We start from the raw sequence: 19807 nt of genomic DNA on the forward strand, positions 1-19807 counted from the left end.
TCCCTGTACGGTGGTCAGTTGGAGATGGGGGACATATGGTGCCTTCAAGTGCTCCTCGTAAGTTCCTACACCCAGACTGGGGTGTTTTAAATGCAAACTGTTGTATTCAAGCAAAACAAAACTGCATACATCACCTTTACCATCAGCCTTCAAAGTCACTTGGGTGTGACATGAAATTGTGACTTTCCCAGTCGTTTATATAGTAAGGTTATGATTTTGTGTGGCCATCAGTGTGCACTCTAGTCGCAGCTCCACATTCCTACAGTCATTGAAGGTATAATTAGCTCGACGTCACTTTGAATGAAAAAGAGGCGCTCAGCTGTAGTCCAGCCAGGGAGAGGGGAAACGTGCTGTCTGTCCAGAGGCGCTCCGGCAGATACAGTAGCGCTTGTCGAGAGGTGTGAAGAAGCAAGGACCGCACAGACACCGAGCGGGAGAAGACACATCAAGTTGGGGCTGTGTAGTTTCTTTTTTTCTCAGTCATGGCTGACCATCTTTTACATTATAATGATTCAGCTGGGGTTGGGAATCGATTCGCCCGCAAAGGTGCCTTGCGGCAGAAAAATGTCCATGAAGTGAAGAACCACAAATTTATTGCGAGGTTTTTCAAGCAGCCGACGTTCTGCAGCCATTGCACAGACTTCATATGGTAAGCACCCTGCACACACACCTGCCTGCTCAGAGGAGGGAGTTGATGCAGAGCACACCGTCGGCGCCTTTCAGCCACTTCTATATCAGTTTTGATCTGTTTTACTTGTCAGATAGCCTGCAGTGTTTTCATCAATATCATTAGATATGGCATCAGTTACTTGCTATGCTTTTGTATTTGTAAAGGAAATATATATGGTATACACTGACGGGTGTGATAAGATGGACAAAGGTTTTCTTTTCTTTTTGTGCGTGTTGTGCGCTGACCGAACCAAGCATCACAGGCGCGCCTCTCAAGTTGCGCTCGGGCTTCTTCATTTTATGAGCCCAAATTAGGATTGGTGAGGAAAACAGTCACCAAGACAACAGCTCATTTAAGTAATTAAGTTTCAAAAGTAAGAAATAAAAACGAGTGATAGATGACATCCGAAATTCTGTTTGTCCACCAGTTTATGGTAATAAATAAATAAATAAATAAATAAATAAATAAATAAATTTAAAAAATCTGCCCTTAAGTTTTCAGCGCTTTTTGGTAGATCAAATCAGCCCATGCTTGTATGTACAGAGGAGGTACAGTCTGTGCTGCTGTCACTGACTCTCTCGCTCTCCTTTTTTCAGGGGATTTGGGAAACAAGGATTTCAGTGCCAAGGTAACCAAATTCCATGTGTGTATGTTGTATATATGAGTGGGTACATAAGCACATCACAAGAATAAGGATATGACTATTGCACTGAGCTGGCTGTTCTGATATTCCCAACACTTGGATGCTTTTGAGCTGTGCACAACCAGCCCTGCAGAGTGGTTTCTAGAACATTTGTTGATAATCAGGTCCAAATTTAATTTTTGACTACTTTAAGATTACTAATTCATTTGTGCAAGTTCAATTATGTTTGACATTTCAAAATATAAAATCTACGTAGAATAGAGAAACACAATCTATCCTTGTGTCAACGCTCTGTATGTCAATGCAAATCCCACATGGGGACTAGAGGTGTGTGTCTGGTAGGTTGTGGGAACAAAGGAAGATGTATGCAAGGCAGTGAGTGAACATCAGTCTTGGCAGCAGTAGAGGGAGCGGAATGAGCAAGTGAGCGCAGGGTTACATATAGGCAGGCCTATAAAGGGAGGAGCTCTCATGAATGGGCAAGACATCACTAGACTGTGGTGCTGCACCACGGCGGTTGACTGCAGGCTTCACCTCATGTTGAATGACATGCAGTCTCACATTTATGCATTTTGTAGGCCTAATGGCAGCTTCCCAATATGAACAGTCCAGGATTACACCTTTAAAGTGTCAAAGCATGTAGACTATGCACTTTTACTCAATTTCCCCCCCAGTGTGTAACCTTGATTTTTTTTTTTTTTTTTTTTTTTTTAAGAGGAAATTCAGTTCTCCATTAGTTAATTTCCTCTCACGAGCTGTTATAATGTACTTCATTTTGGTATTAATGAGGGCTCCATTTCCAGAAAGACACATGGCTTATTACTGGTTATGGGAGACAAGGACATGCTTGCTCTTGTGCACTGGCTCCAAGTTGGAATTTCAGATTGATATACAAGACCCTACATGTTCTGACCCTTAGCTACATTATTCATCTAAGGCAACATAAACCTGTCATACAGTGCAACATATGATCTGTTGTTAGGACCGTGCTAGTCATAGCTAGATGCTTGGTAGTTTACAAGTGATCAAAATTTTGCCATCAGGCCACCAGGCTCTGAAACAACCTGTTCAGCTTACATTCAGATTCTAACCTAGAGTGCGAGAGCCCTCATCAACCTCAAGGATTTGCTTTTGTCATTTTTAAATGTCCACATGCACCTCATGTGAGAAAGCGCCATGACTGTCAGGTGCTATACAAACATTGTTAAGGAGTGCACAATTGACTGGGTGATTAAGAGAAACAATACAAACAAGTCCATTCAAACCAGAAGTTTTATTTTTAATTAAGGAGTGCACAATTGACTGGGTGATTAAGAGAAACAATACAAACAAGTCCATTCAAACCAGAAGTTTTATTTTTCTTTCCCCTCCCCAGACAGGCATTCTGCAAAAAAGGTGGCAGAAAGGTTTGTAATCTGTTAAGCGTACAATGACACTTTTCTACTAAAGAGTATTTGACATTTTACCTGTTAATTGTCAGGAGGCCATGTCAGTTACCATTTGGTTCTGTGAAGAGAATTCATTTGCTTAAATTATATACGCTCTAATAATGTATATAATGAATACCATACACATACCTTTGAGGGTTCTTCACATGTTTTGGAGCAGGTCTTACAACACCCTGTGACCTTGCAGGGGTGGGAAGTTCTGGGGAGTAGCTGGTTTTGGTGTAGAGAATCTTGTTTCGCTCGTAGCCGTCTCGGGACTGGATAATGTAGCTGGATTGAGGTGGAGGGAAGATTGGCTCACTGACATGCTGGGCAATGTCAACTTCCTGGGTACTAGGGGCTGGTTCTTGAGGCTGTTGAGGCCAGGGATTGGTCTGCCCATAATCTGGCTGATAACCTACTGGTTGGTAAAAATCTTCATTTGTGCTAGAGAAGACGTCTTCTCCCACAGAGAAGCTAGGAGAGGCTGGACCTTCTACCTCAGGCTGGGCTTCAGTTTGGTCCTGTTCCTCAGGATAGTTGGAGGCACCACCAAAACTTGGGTAAGACAGACTGTCCCCAGCATTGTCAGGATATTCAAAGACTTCTTCATAGACAAGATGGGGAACATCGTTATCGCCACCTTGTACACTGGCATCAGTGTTTAAGTCATGGTTTGCCTGAGAGGAAGATGGTTCAAGCTCAGAATAGACAGCTGAACCAGCATGACTAGAGCCACCAGTGCCTGAAGATAACAGCCCTTCATACGGAGAAGCAGCAGTAGATGAAGCTGGCTGCGGTTGCATGTAGTTTGATTGAGATTTTGTCACATCACCTGGCTGATACCCTGTGCTCAAAGGAAATGTGATTGGTACATCAGAGTGGTCTTGTCCCCATTCTCTTGCTGCACCATTAACAATTCTTTCTACCTTGGGAACACTAGGTATACTGGGTAGGGCATGGGTACTTTGGACCTTGTTTGGCTGCTCTGGAACTGAAGGGCTGCTGTAGCTTGTGTATGATGGTCCGCTGTAGCTTGTGTATGAAGGTCCGCTGTAGCTTGTGTATGAAGGTCCAGGAGCTTGACTGTAGGAACCCTCCATGTCAATCTGATCGAGGGAGTATCGAATTTCATCTTCTCCATCATCTGTGTTAAGAAAGTCAGCCTTATATGGATATCCATAGCCTGTGGGTTTTAAAGTTAATGAGCAAGGTTTAATGAGCAGTGGAAATGTAAAGCAACATTTGTGATGTGACATTTGAGGTAGTAACTTTTCAGATAATAGCTTTTGACATTTGAGACATTACCTTTTACAGCTGGCACACCAGCACTGTCACCAAACAGTACAAAACAAATCCAGGAAACCCTGCAGAATAAGAGGCCAATAGTAGAATATGCTTTTGGCAAAGAGTGAGTAAATTTTAGCAGTGCTCAATATTTCACATCAATGATACATACCTGAAAAGGAGCCCAAGAGCCATGGCTGTTAGCTGAGAAGCAGCACCCAGTAAGACTCCTCAGAAGCTATGGTTTGAGACCAGCACTTCAACAAGATTTAGCAAAGAAACCCTCTGACCTTCAATACTTACAGGCCCGCTGCCTCTCCTTATATTGGCACTCCAGGTCCTCAAGTCTTAATTAGGTATTAGCAACACCTGGCTGCAACACAATTAGTTACCCAATCATTAGCAGTTAGGGCATTTGGACAACACCCACCCTTGTTTGGGCTTGAACAATTCCCTGCTTCACATGCTCTGTTGATTTCAACATGGTCTATTTATGTTGAAATGATTTTACGGTATGGATTCCTTGAACTACACTAACACTATGATTTCATCTGACACTGCAATGGCATTTCTGCATCTCACATTTGAACAACTAGTAGTGCTGTCAAGATGCCATTAAAGGAGATTTTCTTGTAATCTGTCTACCTTTAATAAGGGGTGCCACATGTGCCCTGAAATCAACACCCTGCTGCCACCATCTTTGTTAGTGTAACATTTCTCTCAAGACACCTGATACTGTGGCAGGTAAAGGGGAGAATGACTTAGGAAAGTGTCAGGAGAGAGGGAGTCAAGATGAAAAGAGTCAGTAGAGAGAGATATAAAAGGGACAGATGAGGTCAAACAAAGGACAGACAGCAAGAATCAAACAGCATGTGAACAGTAAGGAAATAAGAAAATGTGTTCATTGCAAAATAGAATGGAGGAAACTTGCATTGTTGGATAGAGGAAATTAAGTGTATAATTGATCACATTTGTTGAATTAAAATTCAGAGACGTCAAACAAGATGTTTATAAAAACCTACTTTAATATCAGCTGAATTGTAGTTCTTGCCTCCATGTTTGTTTACATGTATATATGTATATATTCACATTTTATCATTCACTTCTAGCTTGCAGCTGTACTCCCACTTACCTATCTTTGGTCACAGTGCTTTGCACTAGAGCTGCTGGCATCTTTGTGTGCTTCTCTCATGCCAATGAATGTCACGCTGTTGGGTCATGTTACTGAGAAATGCTCCAGAGAGAAGATCGGAGGCTTTAATTAAGTGTCTGTCCACTCCATGTGCACCCAAAATGTTTCTGGACATCTAAAGGGCCACTTATGCCACTTATGGAGTTTGTAATGGGCCCCAGCAAGAAATACATATGTTAAAGTGCCTTTTCTAAAAACAATATACCACCAGTTATTGTCATCAAATGAGGTATATGTCGGTGCAGGGTGTGGATTGTCTATATGTAGCACTCTAATAATAATGAAGCTTCATATGCTGCTTATCCATGACCATGAACACATCATGGAAGTTGGATGATGGGAGAACGGATACTTGTTATTGGACAAATTGTGGCTCAAGAATGCATGGCTTCCATCATACATCTTAAGGTGGGGTGATCCACACAGACTTGGCTATACGGACCTGTCACTGTCTCTCCTCTGTGGGATGTTTGCATAATTGCTTTTTATAATTTTGTCCACAACTTACTATGGAAATAGATAAATCACTGCTTGGTCATAATGTGTTTCTAGCTTTTATTCCCCAAGGCTCCCAATCAAGACCACATCCATACATTTCCTTATTTCAATTTAAATTTGGGCTTTTATACATGCACTACACCAGAGCTGTTCATGCACATTTGAGGAAGCAGACTAAACTCAAATACCCCGCATAAAGCCCACAATAAATAAAAATATTAAAAACTCTGACAGACACATCATTTAACTGTTCTCTTGCAACGTTTGGCTTGTACTAGAAAGTTATAGTTATTAGAAAGCTGATAGTGTGGCCCCTATGATCATTCATCTTTATCCATTTTCCTGCATTATAGTTTATGGTTGTTTAGCTGTGGGTGTATCTAGGACTCCTGCTGTGCACTGAAAAGCCTGATAGCAGCTTTTTTTTTTTTTTTAAATCCTCCAGTGATCGCCCACCTCCACAGCACTATGGAGAACAGTGGCGTGTTGCCCAATGTAGTGCCATGGCAGCTGAGACATCTTTATTGTAGGGTAGCTCTGTGTGGGAGGAGGACCAAGCCCCTTCAGCTCCCAGGGCTGTGGTTGCTCTACCTTTTTTACTGTTACAAGTCGCGCAGGAAATACTTGGTCTGTCCTGAGTTCGGTATCTAGGAGGCAGGTTTGCAACTTAAAATATAATATTTATAAACCAAAATAATACATTATGCTGTTTAATCCATAAATTTAGCAAATAAATTAAAGATGTAATTAGACTCAACCTACTATATTCCTCTTCACCATAGATACTCTATTAGATGATATGATTCCCATCACTATCCAAGAAGTGTTTTGTTATTCATACATTCCTAGTGGCTCTATACTTATATTTAGCGTATAATGCATTACAATAGTGCTTGCTTCTGTCCTTGGCTGTGATCCGTGCTCTACTGGGGAGAGTCTGCATCAGTGATACATCCTGTCATATGGACATGCTGAGATACATCCCATACACCCATTCGCACAATTCAGTAAACTTTATATCGCTCCCTCCTGCTTTATCTTCCTCTCTCTCTGTGCATCTTCTGTTTTTAATTTTTACATATTTTTTTTATTTCTGTCTCATTTTTGCTGTGCCTCCTTTAACTCTGTGTTCTTCTTCTTTTTTTTTATTTTTTACCTAAGTAGTCATGGCTGCATCATGGGTTTTAAAACAGGCAACAATTTAATGTGACATAGAGGAATGAGTCAGAAAATTATGATGTCATCTAGTACTTGTTGCTTAGAAAGAAACACTCATGGCAAAATGAAAAAGCCTAGCATCGGGACTTAAGCCATTATATTAAGGCACACTGTGCATTGCACTATAACTGGTATTGTAGAGAGAGCATCTAAATGTGGTAAGTCAAAGGCAACAAGACATTTCGCCTCATCCCAGAATATTGTTTAGTGGTAATATTGGAGGGAGTTCCCTGGTATTTAAGTCAGCGGTTCACAGCTTGACATCATACTAGAGTCAACTCTTGTTAGTGTAACAGGCAGTAATGTGGCAGAGTCACATAAATGGAGGTGTGAACCCTTGGGAAACTGCCGGGTAACACTGTTTGGACGGCAATGACTTACTACTTATAGATTTACCATATTCTGGATGACTGAAAACCCTCATCGACATTCTAGAGTGAGACATTTCTGTTTATCCTGTCAGGTGTTTTCATTGTTTAAATGCTCCGTTTAAAATGTTCAAGGCTCAAGAATTTAAGTTTTCATTATCTTAGCCTGAAAGGGTTAAACTGAAAGAAATGCCTTTAGTTCCCTAGAAGGTGCTCACTCCAGAACTGAACTTTCTTATTGACAAATCACAAGGGCGGTTTAATCAATTCTAAATTTCACAACTGGCAGAACAAAAATCAAATAACTTAGAGTACCACTAGAGAAACTGGCAAGTACTTCTCTGACTCAGTTTTTGATTTAAAAAAAAAAAAAAAAAATTATAGGCTTAGTTAAGGTATGACACCTGATCATTAGCAAATATCAGTTCTGACAAATTTTTTGGGTGCCTGATAATTTGTTACATGTCTTGCTTTGTAAGTCTGATTTTTAGTGAATGATTCCTAATGCCAAACTATCACATGCCTTCAAAAGCTCTAAAAAGACCTGTTTCTCACATGAAGATGGAATCTACTACCCAAATGTGGCAGTGTGTAACAGGATCACCCTTTCCCCGAGGTTTCTTCCTAACTTCAGAGGGTCCCAGTGTTGCCAGTGGTGCGACAATGTGTCTATGTGTGGGTGTCTAAAGTAGGAAAGGGAGTCTTTGAGTGTGTTTCAGGGTTGGATCACTCACCACCAGGGTGACAGGGATGTTCTGCTCTCCCTCTCCTCTGCCAACCTCCCACCCCCCAGCCTTTGAAGTGGAGCATCTGTGGAGATGACAGTGCCATCTGGCGAGTCCAGGGCTGAGAGGAGAGGAGTGTCTGGACACAGGAGAAAGGGATGAGATGGATGGAGAACAGGGTGGTGATGGGGAAAATGAAGAACAAGAGGAAGCAACGTAGGGAGGATGGCAAGACGCTGAGAAAGAGTCAAAGGTAGACAAAAAAAGTCAGAGACTATGAGCCAGCAGGAGGATGTAGAATTACATGGGTGGAAGTGTGAGGTAAGAGAGATGATCAAGTCAGAGAGGCCTTTTGCACATTCTGTCTACTCGCTGCCGAATTTTGGCAGAGATAAAGCAAACAGTCTGACTACTGAGAGCAGATGAAAGAGAGCAGAGTGAAAACAGTGGTGGATATTATGTCTAGATGATGACCAATTGTAAACCATGGCCAAGTTTCTCTTCTGAGTAGTAACCTCTCAGATGGTTTGGTCTACTGAAGTGCTTCACTGCAATTGGATCTGACAGACTTACTGTCATGATAATATGATGAGATAAGGAAAGCAGACAGCTGTAATGTAGTTATGTCATCGGGGCACAACGTCCAGAGGGAATCTGACAGAGTATACAGCAGGACTGGGTAATATATAGATATTATTTATCATATCATAAATATATGAGATATATATGTTGTATGTGATTGAAGCATTTAGGATTTCGGATATTTTAACATCATGATATGGCTGAAGTGATGTTTTCTCCTGGTTTAAAAGTGCATCACAATAAAAGGACTGTATTTGATTTTGTACTGTACTGTACTGTATTTGATTTTGTTCATATCACCCAGAACTAGTTTATAATACATATCTATTTAAAGGAACAGTCCTCTCAAAATACAAAAAGGAATATTTTCCCATCACCACTAATGCAGTGCACTGTCAAAAATGTACCAGTGAAAGACTCAACAGCAGCAGCTCCATAATCCACAGCCCTCAGGGGCAAAGAGTTTTGTTGGGAACAAGCCTATTTCCTGCCGAAGAATGCCAGCATACAGCCACACCTCAGCAGCTCACCTGGTAGAGTAAGAGTATGTATCAAGTCCTGACCAAATCTGGCCTGGACCATGTCATCCATGTCATCCCCTCTCTCCCCCCTGCCTTTCCTGTGTCTCTCTACTGTCACAGTCAAATGAAATGAAAATGCAAAAAAAAAAAAAAAAAAAAAAAAAAAAACTTCATCTTTCTGACTTTAATCTGTGCTAGTTGCAGGATGAGAAGTGATTCTGCAAGAAAAATAGTTCTGTCTAGATAATTGCTGCTCTTTATCAACTGCTATAGTTTGATAGATTAGCTAATACTTTTTCATCAGGTTAGGTATCAAAGGTGAACGAGGCGGAGTGATACTGGGAGATGCTGGCACTCATCAGAATGCTCCTCAGCCACTCAAAATACAAGGCTTGTAATGCCTGTGGTGTAATTTGCGATACTGTATTGCTCCCCAAAACCAGAAATTGCACCCTGCACAGGATGGTCCAACTGCAACCACAGAGCGACAACCCTCGAGCTGGCAGGAATTCAGCGTTTTGCTCTAGGACACTTCAGTAAGCTGGAGGCTTGCAATCACAGTGCCTGTGACATGACTGTCTGGTTGAAGGGACTGTCTGCCTGCTCACCACACCTCCCTGCTGCCCAGTGTTACATAAGGCGCTGGCGTATAATCTCCATATGGCTCGAGCTGCTTTACCATCAGCCCTTTGCTTCCATGGTGACATCTCCATAACTGTAACTGGCCTAGTTAGTTCTGTTTGAAATTACCACACATTTGCATAGCAATGCATCTATTTGCATACTGTGTCTCCAACTAGATGAATATGCATCTCTAATCAAGTGGCAGTGATGAGATCTTTATCATCTGCACAGAGGAGGGAGTTGGGTGTAGGCTGCTCCACCACACTCTGGGACATTTGTTCCCCCTGTGGGTGGCATCATGCATGTGTCAGTTACCATGACGAGGGCTGACACATTGCCTCCAACAAGACCGCCACAGAGCCCTAATGGCAACCAAGGAGGAGAGCCAATCACTTCCTCCGCTAAGAATGGAGCAGTGGACCTCATTAACCAATCAAGGAGCAGAAGTGTGTGGGTGTTGGAACATGAGACCGAGAGCTGTGCAAATCCTGACGGGAGCACCATACAATAAACATCTTACACAACGTCGGGTGAGATGCAGCACTGCTCCTCTCAAGTGAGGCTGTTGAAATCTGAAGGGTCCTCCTGCTCCACTGAGCTCCGCCGTTTAGAGATGGCCCAGTTATGTTAATTCATTAATTCCTCCTCTTGTTGGATTTAAAAACAAGATTTGGCTTCATTACTGAAATTTGATGTGTTCTCTTTGTGTGTAATTACTACATTAACATCTACGAGTTCAATGTTCTGTGGGCGTTTTCTTTGCTGCACTTGAGTGTTTACGCTTACGATTGTAGGAAATGCCATGACTAAGAAAGACCATTAGTTTAAAAGCCGTGTCACTCCTTTTCAGTTTATCTCATGAATTCTAGAAAGTGAAGCATGTGTGCAATAAGAATAACTCACTGTGTATCGACATGGTAGAAACTCATGGGAAGGAATAAACACCTTAAACAGAGGGAAGAACAAAATTTTAAATGAGGGATATAGAGAATGAGTTTTATTTTTTACTACTGTATCACTCTGTAAGTTGTTTGTTAGTTCTCTGTCAAAATCTGTCTTCTATCTTTTATTCTGCATTACATATTTTGCTTATTTTGCCTTTTCTGTTTTCCAGAAAGAGTCCCATGTTGAAACAAACATGGGACTCTTGATTCTTTTACTGCAGCTATTTGTGAATTGCTTTAAAAGCTCCAAAGTCCCAAAGCAAATTACATCTTGGCCAAATAATAATAACCAGCACCTGGAATGAAAACAATATGTTCAGATTTACATTACAGCAAAATATTTTTTTGAGTTCTCAGCATGTCAGACGTCCGATGAAACTACTGTAGTTTGTCACTGAAATGTCTCAAATAATTTTCATGGCACTTGATTGACATGGCAGTCCCATAGTAATCCCCTCAGTTTCATTTCAAACTTTATTTCACTTCAACTCGTGAAAGTCGGTGAGCTTAGCATCATGTCTTAATAGTGTCTCATTAAAGCAGGCTCAGTGAATGTGGAGAAATCATTGAAACGTTCCTCAATATGTCAATGACTTTAAACCCTCTCCCAGCTGAATGGCATTAATTACACCAACAGTGGAAGCTTAGCAAGCCAAGATAATTATGTGTAATTCTGCCTCTGCTTGTCTCTGTGCCACATTCAAAACGTCCCTTTTACTATTGAGTGTTGGGTCTGTCTTGCTCTCTCTTCCTGGCTCTGTCTCTTTATCTCTCCACCTCTCTCTCTCTCTCTCTCTCTCTCTCTCTGTCTCTTTGTCTTTCTCTGTGCTCATCACTTGGCATGGTAGCAACAAAATGGACCATTTCCATTTTGTTATCATGGTAACAGCTCTTCCGGGCAGTTTCGACTTGTTTTTTTTGGTATTTAATGGCCTCCACTGCTCGTGATTACAATGCTTTGGTCTCATTCTGTCTGTCACGGGTCCCCAGCTCGTACTGTACATTTAGCTTATCAAAAGAACTTTTACACAATAGATAATGGAATTCAATGTTTTATGCAAAGGCCTTTGATAAAAAGGACTTTTTTTGTGGTCATTTAAAGAGGCTTTTTGGTTATAGCAAAATCAGTTCCCAAAACATATGATTACACATGGGGACTACTCATTCCAAATATACCAAAGCTTTTTCTCTCATCTGAAAAAAAAAAAAAAAAAAAAAGTTAAAAAATATGCTCACAGTTGACATAAAATGTGCTGTGGATCAACATGAGTTGCAGCAGCTAAAAAACACTAAAAGCGAATCTAGTTGATTTTCAATTTGGAAAATTTCTGCACTTGCTGTGCTTTTCAGAGGCCCTTGAAGTCACACAGTGTCAAAAAATATTTGCTGTAGTTTGTCTTTGTCTGCCTTGGTGGGCTGTCGGATTGAATTTTACAACTTTCAGCCCCAGCCCAAATAGCCTTTTGATGTGTATGCCAGCTATCACCCCTAAAGACACAGAGACACAAGACTCTCTTATATGTCAACATAAGGGGATTACCACAGTCTGGGTGCCAGACAAAGGCTTCTCATCTGAAGCTTCTCACAGTAAAGAGGGACTGGTGAGGACGAGACAGGATTGGGAGGAGGGTATGACAGGATGATAGCAACTGGAAGTAGAACGGCCCAAAGATGATTTACACTTCAGGATTTAAGTTAAGAGGTAGTTAGTGTGTCGGCATATGATAAATGTGCTGTTGCATATATTGTGTACCCTTTTGGGCACACGCATAACGTGGCACTGAATTGTTCATTTTTCACACAGCTGGACATTGCACGTCTTTGTGTGTGTGTGTGTGTGTAGTGAGCCAGTCATAGGCATGTACAGGTAATCTGTGCTGTTTTATCTGTCAGAAATTCATTTAGCCTGATAGCATAAGTTATCTTTGCCCCCCCCCCCTTTTTTTTTTTTTTCGAAAGCTACTGTACTGTATACTCAGACCAAATCAGCCAGCATGGTGTGCCAAAGTTACCATAGTAACTGTGCCTGGCCCACGCTCTGCCTGTGATGTCCCAGATCTCTGCCAACGAGTATCCCCCAGGCGAGCACTCCCCTTTAAACAAACCCATAACACAAAACACCCCTTGTTTTCAGATAATCCTTAAATGATGATTCAACACGGTAGCCTGGCATCATCTCCGCGGCTCCCGTTTATGCTAATGAAACGGGCTGCGGTGGCAGTCAGCTGTGACAACGCATTTGTTTGCCTGTCTGGGTGGCATCTTGGTGACATTGTGAAGGCAGTATCATCCCCCTGAATATGAGTGAAATATTGAAATCCCAGGCTCAGTGATCCCACTTGATACCACCACCACCACCACACACACGCAACAATGAATGCCACATCCCAATGCCCACAAAATAGGCAGGAGACGATTTCACAACTGATTCACAACAGACCGCCACCATTTTCAATGTTGCAGTGACCGTCAGAAGTGCATTATTTTGATTTTAATAGACTGTCTCAGCAGATCATGTCAAAATATTTCACTTGCATAACACAATGTCATCTGGTGACATTAAAAAAGGGTCTTTTTAGAGGCTCAGCAGCATTAGTCAGCTGAGAGTGGGTAGTTAATTGTCAGGGAGCTGCCTGTGTGTTTTTGCTGAGACACAATGCAGTGTAATGAGATGACACATGCTGTTCCCCCATAATCTCTATTTTAACAAACAAAAGCAATAGAGCAGTTTGAGAGGGCTTGGCGAGGGAAAATGGAAAGGAGGGAAGGAGAAAGATGGAGGAAGCCAGGAGATACGTGTGTGTGATGCTTTGCTGAAGTAAAAAATCATGAGCAAGTGTGTTTGTGGATATGCATGTGTCTGTAGGTGTGATAAACCACAATAGACAGCGACAGGAGCAGTCACAGCACTGTGATTTCGTCTTTGTGCATTCCAAAAATGGCACAAAGAAGAGAGAGAGAGACAGAGCTCCTACAAGATGTAGTAAATGGTTGGTTCCAAGACTCGTCACAAACATGCTGACAACTTTCTACTACTGTGTTCTACTACTGTCTGTCTGTTTCAAATTGATGATTTCATTTCACAGTTTGGTATTGGTAGGGACTTTTTTGACACATTTTGCACATTAATTGGTGTTGCATCATTTTAATCAAGCAGTTATACCCAGCAGTTGCACCAATTTGGCTTCGTCTTGGGCTATCTAAGCCATGTACAGGCAGGGGTTGTATGGGTTCATCGTGGAAAGTATGTCACGATGTGGTTTTCTGATGTATTTTCACTGTGAATTGGTGTGTGTCTGACAGAGTGGATCTGGAGTAGCCCGTGCTTTATCTCAGCAGCAACTCTCGCAGTGTTTTATGGGGTAAAAGATAGCAGCATATTGAACCTTCATCCATAATAGATAGACCACAAATGATTTATATAAAAGGCAGTATCAGCGTATTACAGAAGACCTACATTCAAACGCCGGACATTTACGCCCTTATCTGTGCTTCATGTCATGTATTTAAACCATCTGTTGCCATGACAACGTACTATATATTCAGTGTCACTTATTCCCTGTCTCAAACTCAAGGTGAACAGATCAATGACGTAAATGTGTGTGTGTGTGTGTGTGTGTGTGTGTGTGTGTGCGCGCGCGTGTGTGTGTTTTTTCTCTGCCACTTGGCTGTCTGTTCTGGAGGATAAGATTCTCTCCAGGGGAATCCGGACCAGGAGTGCAGTCCTCACCTCTATGCATCTCCCTACTCCAGATGTGCTTAATGAATTCTGTGGTGATTACACACACAGCTATTTCTGGACTGGTTTAATAGATATCAGTCTTGACCCACATAAGGTGAGCACAATGTGCACTTCACTTGAGGGATTTAGAGCACGCCGTGTCTCTGTTTGTGTGTGTATCAGCTTGTTTGTACATGCATATTTAAGTCTGCAGCTGTCTTGTCCCCATATATGGGACTTGACAGTCCAAGGAGGAAAAGCAACAAATAAAATGTGCTTTATATTGGGGCCACTCCCCAACATTACGCTCCTTTTCTGCACATGGTGATGATAAAATGCATTTTCCCTCCTGGTAAAGGTCATTGCAGGATTGTGAATCTGCAGCCATATAATGTCATCATGTCTACTTTCCAATACAAAACAAGGTTTATCTCAACAAGCAACACTTTCTCTTACAGCATTAAATGGATGACAAGTTGTAAAAAAAACAAAAAAAAAAATGTATGCACAGTTATAGGCAAACAGTGTCAGTAATTGATGGGATTTACTGGTGGACAGAAGATGATGGAGAGAAAGAAAAAATGAGGGTCAAATCATAGGGAAATAAATTCAGCTTAAAGAGGGGAGGGAGATGCAGATGAAAGGTAACTGAAAGACACATAATAGAAGAAAAGAGGGAGCATGTAGGAAAGATGGACACATGGGACTTTCCCAGCCTCAGAGTAATATTTTGCTATTTCTGTGCAAGGACAAAGATGCAGGGAGGCAGAGAGAGGGGGAAGAGGCAGAGGGCTAGAGAGTGTGTGTGCCAGTTTCCTGAAACATGTGCTCCCTCTTCCTGCTCCTGGGGTGCTCTGTGTGAGTGTGTGTGGGGGCGGCAAGCCAGACCACTGCAGGTGATATGTCTCTCTGGCTGGAGGGGTGTGTGCATGCGTGTGTGTGTGTGTATGTGACAGAGCGAGAGAGAGAGAGAACATGTAATGCAGTTTGAGGGTCACTCAGTAAAAGAGACTGCAGCGTAGCTCCGTCTATCACACACCACTCCATCTCTTTACATGCAACTGTCCGTCTGTTTACGTGTTTTCCAGAGACAGATGCCCTGTTCAGAACAAATTAAAATATGCAAATGAGTACCTACATGATACACTGATTACAGTAAAACAGCTTATTGAAATTCCCATATGATTTTTTTGTTGTATTTCTGTATATGGACAAATGAAATATGCATAAGACTTACATTTTTGTTTTATTGTTTTTTTTTCTACATTTATCTGTCTTTTATATAAATTATTTATTTGTCTGTAGACTACTTTTAAATTATTTTTCTAGTATTTTCTAGTCTTGGATGTGGTGCAGTAGTTTGGCTATAACTGGGTTGAGCACACATATTTTTGATATTCATCTCTCCTGTGCATATACTTAAAAGATAGTTCTGGTATTTTCCCCAGGTTTTTTACCTTGGCTGAATTAAAATGCTTGTATCCATCACTTATGCGATATTATGGATCCCAGAGCTTGTCTTGGCAAAACATACCCCTTGTTCCATTCAGCAAACTCTGCCTGGCTGACTTGTGGTCACTTATCTCCTCTGTTGGTCAGGTTGGTTAAGGTTAGGGTTAGGGTTAACCAATCGAAGGCAGAGTGGGAGAGGGTCTGCCAAGAAAAGCAGTGGGGAAAAAAAAAATAACACATCATTTATATAACATCATAGCATACACAGCACAACCTCACGGAAAGCTTTATGACAAGAAAGCATCCATTTTTCAAGAGCTGATACTGTGATTGCCATGTTGTGAAAATGTAGAACGCAGAGGTAACAACAGAGCTGTGTGGATGTTATTGTAAATCCTGAATAAAAATTGGTTGAAAGCACGTTTTGCAACCATTTTATGGGTGCACAATTTCAAGGCGTATTTGAATGCAGTGAGTTTCTCTTTTTTTAAAACTGCGGTTATAGTGGGAGAAGAGGAGCCCCATAGGCTTACTTTAGGCACACTTACATCAAGCGAAGGATGTAACTTAAAATGCCTTTATTGGTTAGGGCATATCTAATTTAAAATCATGCAAAGAAAAGGAGAGCACTGACAGGTTTCGACCCCCACTGGGTCTTCCTCAGGGTGTGGCTGGAAAGTCGTCAAACAAAGTGGGATGTCGTGATTCCTCATATAGGCAATATGTGGCCACGCCAAACTGCTGATAGAGAAATCGTTAGACTCAGTGCCCTCCACTTTCAGAAGACTGTCGTTGCTATCATGACAATTATGAAAATGGCGTGCCAAAGGATAAAATACATTATGGCATATTTATGTTCTGCCACTCTTATCACTCCGCATTTATAGTGGTTTTGAGTCTGAAAGCAAGTGCTTAATGGGCCTGTGTTGAAGGCTAACAAGAAGTTGCAGCAGGGTGGTAACTCTTTCTTCTTTACAGCTAGTGCTTAGGTTGTGCTCTGTATATTTTTAAATTATGGGTATTCACATTTAAATATGGCGTGGGTTGAAAAATACCAAACTGCTTTTTTAAAATTGGTGTACAACACCATCCTGTAAAGTTAAGTGGTTGTATTCATGCAGCAACAGAACCGTTTTACTGTCATCGTTGTACTGCAGACTGATTATAGGTGGTGTGATAATACCCAAGAGAATCTCTCAACAGGAAATACCTGCAGATCTGACTGTGTATGAGCAGACTCTAAAGGCTTTGAGACACACATGTGGTACATACACACACACACACACACACACACACACACACACACACACACACACAAACTATAGCTGGATACAGTACCAGCTGTCCAGATGTATTCCTGACAGACTATTGTCATGTCAGATGTTGCTTGAAAAGTGAATGACTGATGAGGATGAACTGTCTTTCACACAGCGATTCTCTTAGAAACTACCCTCAAAGCAGGAATTATTGCAGACATAGCTACTTTTCCACAAACCTGTCCAGCTCTCTCTCTTTCTCTCTCTCTCTGTCTTCTTGTCTTCTCTCTCTCTTTCTTTCACACACACACACGCACTCACACACACTATTCACACCTCCGTCCGCTGTATTCTCACCTTGTGTCTCCTCTGGGAGGAGGGAGGCGAGCGGAGAGGACAGCAGACTGGGGCTGTCAGTGAGAAGTCACTAATTGAAGGTGTCAGGGTTGCGTCTCCTCCTCGTCTTTCCCAGCCTCCCTTGCCCCGCTGAGGGAAAAAATAGCCATAGCCACAACAGGGAAAAAACAACTTTAAGCTACCTCTCTCTTTTTTTCTTAACTGGAATGGAGTTTTATGGACCGCATGGAATTCCATCCTTTGATCTCTATTTTTAGTCTCTGTTTGGGTCCCACTGATGAAATTACATGAGAGGGGATTTCCTTGATACAAGCATTCTGGCTCTGTGTTTGAACACATACATGCATGTCTAAGTTGGCAATAATAAGAAACAATGTAGGCTCTAGAGGTCCTTCCTTTCCATTGTCCCCTCCGATCTTAACGCTTCCTCTCTGAGTTCATGACTGTGTTTCTTGTAAACCATTACATAATGGGTGAGACAGATGAAATGCTAGATGGGGCTCTTATTAAATTGGAAGATGCAACAACACGGAGTCGGAAGTCTCAAAATGAGAGAAGTAGCCAATGCATAAAGCTACGGTTTTGTGATTGAATGCTCTAAAATAATTGGAAAATTGTTTCTTGCTGCTGTTAAGTGGCTTTTAATGGCGTGACTACATTTGTGGACAAATCAGAGACAGACCAGAGGGATGGGAGAGAGAGGGAGAGGGGCAATGACACCAAAGGTTCAAGGTCTGATTGCACAGAACAAAACTCCAACACAGCACATCACAGTTACATGGAAAGCTGTTTTTTAATTGTAAACAAATAATGTGTCAATAGGTCCTGGGGATTTTATGGATTTTAAAGATTTTAAGTCCAGTGACATCAATCTTGTGGCTTTCATTTTCAGTGTACTGTCGGAGTACTTTTCTGATTAATAAAGCCAAATCATTCACTGATTGATTATAGAAGGTTTTCCTTGAAAATCCTTTGTTGTTAACACCTCTCCCTGTTGCAGTTCACCAGCGTTTTGCATCATCACTTCTCTCCACTCACCGGCGCCCTTACCATGTTCTTGAGACTCTGCAGTTAATGGCATTAGGAAAATATAAATGATGTTTTACAAAACTGCACAGAGACCACCCAGTAGGTCTCTCAGCTAGTTCAGTATTCAAGCCAGAGGGTGGAGGAATGCTAATGTTGAAGGAAAGCTGCTGTTTTTTTTGTTGCCTTAGATCATGAAGATAGATAGCATGCCTCTCGATATTTACATAATACAACAGGGTGAAAGAGAAGGTTGAGGATCGTTATGCTGATAGTATGATAAGTCACAAACAGTGAGTCATCAGTGTATTGACCTAATGGGTTTAATAATTCCCAGCATTTCTATCTGCAGCTTGTTATTTTTCAATGTAAAAGGTGTTAGCTAAAAGCTGCAGTACAAAGGTAGGGTTTCACACATACTAATAATATTTAAGCAGATGATACAGGTAAATTATACACCCTGAATGGCTGAGGACTTCCCTGAGGGATCCGTACAGATTATACAGCTATTTCCACTTGCCATATGTATGTATTTATTCTATCTTGACTGTCTAATCAGTGCTTATACTGATGGAATAAATGTTTTGGCACCATTTAGTAGTAGTTTTTAGGGTTATAGGTTTCTTAGGTGTTTTGTAGGTTGTAAATATTACTGTATAATGCATGCACTATTTCAAATCTCGATGTCTTAGTAAATATACATTTAAAATGCCATCTGCTTAGTGTCTGGGCCTCTATTCTTAAGCTTCAGACAGTTTATTAGGTTGTCCCATTTTCACATGTCCCTGTTATGTCTTCCATGATTATACTATATTTTAGCTGGTGGTGATTTCTCTAAGCTTCCATGCAAATATGGTATTCCTTGTGTGTAGACTAAAAAACCAGAGGTGGAATGCTGTCAGTGAACAACAATAAGCTTAATTCACGTTGATTCACCTATGAATGAGCTGGTGCTCTTTCATGCTGACATTAAGCTGAGTTTGAAACAGCTTGCACAATATGCTGAGAAGGCAGGATTGTTATTAGCTCCATATTTCCATCCGTTCATCCATTTTCCATATTCTTTTATTCTGTTTTAGGATTGCGGGCAGCTGAAGCCTATCCCACCATGTTTTAGGCTGGAGTCGGGAAAACCCCCTGTGCAGGTCTAGCTGTATATGTGCTTCACAGAATTATTCTACACAAAACCCTCAAGATCACGCAAACCTATGCAAATACAAGCTTCGCTGATGTGCCTTAAAGTTTTTTGTTCATCATGTGCCTTTTACTGTATGGACAGCATGAGCATGTGGTCCC

At 41.4% G+C, this 19807-nt stretch overlaps 2 protein-coding genes across 3 annotated transcripts in view; one reads left to right on the top strand and one right to left on the bottom strand.

Moving 5' to 3' along the window:
- The first annotated feature begins 353 nt into the window (after positions 1-353).
- The window catches only part of prkcab (protein kinase C, alpha, b), a 114833-nt gene continuing 95379 nt past the window's right edge, over positions 354-19807 (top strand). For both annotated transcript variants that reach the window (XM_030057930.1, XM_030057931.1), the window contains exons 1-2: positions 354-649; positions 1267-1298. In XM_030057930.1, coding sequence (XP_029913790.1) covers positions 483-649; positions 1267-1298 — 199 coding nt within the window. In that variant the 5' untranslated portion in view covers positions 354-482. The remainder of the gene's footprint in view (positions 650-1266; positions 1299-19807) is intronic.
- LOC115363655 (uncharacterized) lies at positions 2568-4352 on the bottom strand. Its single transcript, XM_030057933.1, has 5 exons — positions 4200-4352; positions 4049-4107; positions 2891-3926; positions 2780-2819; positions 2568-2697 (listed from the first exon to the last, which is right to left on the bottom strand). The coding sequence occupies exons 1-4, from the start codon at positions 4220-4222 to the stop codon at positions 2807-2809; spliced, it is 1131 nt and encodes a 376-aa protein (XP_029913793.1). The 5' UTR covers positions 4223-4352; the 3' UTR covers positions 2568-2697; positions 2780-2806.

The sequence above is a fragment of the Myripristis murdjan genome, chromosome 8 (genome assembly GCF_902150065.1).
Source record: "Myripristis murdjan chromosome 8, fMyrMur1.1, whole genome shotgun sequence".
In the NCBI taxonomy this organism is placed as follows: Eukaryota; Metazoa; Chordata; class Actinopteri; order Holocentriformes; family Holocentridae; genus Myripristis; species Myripristis murdjan.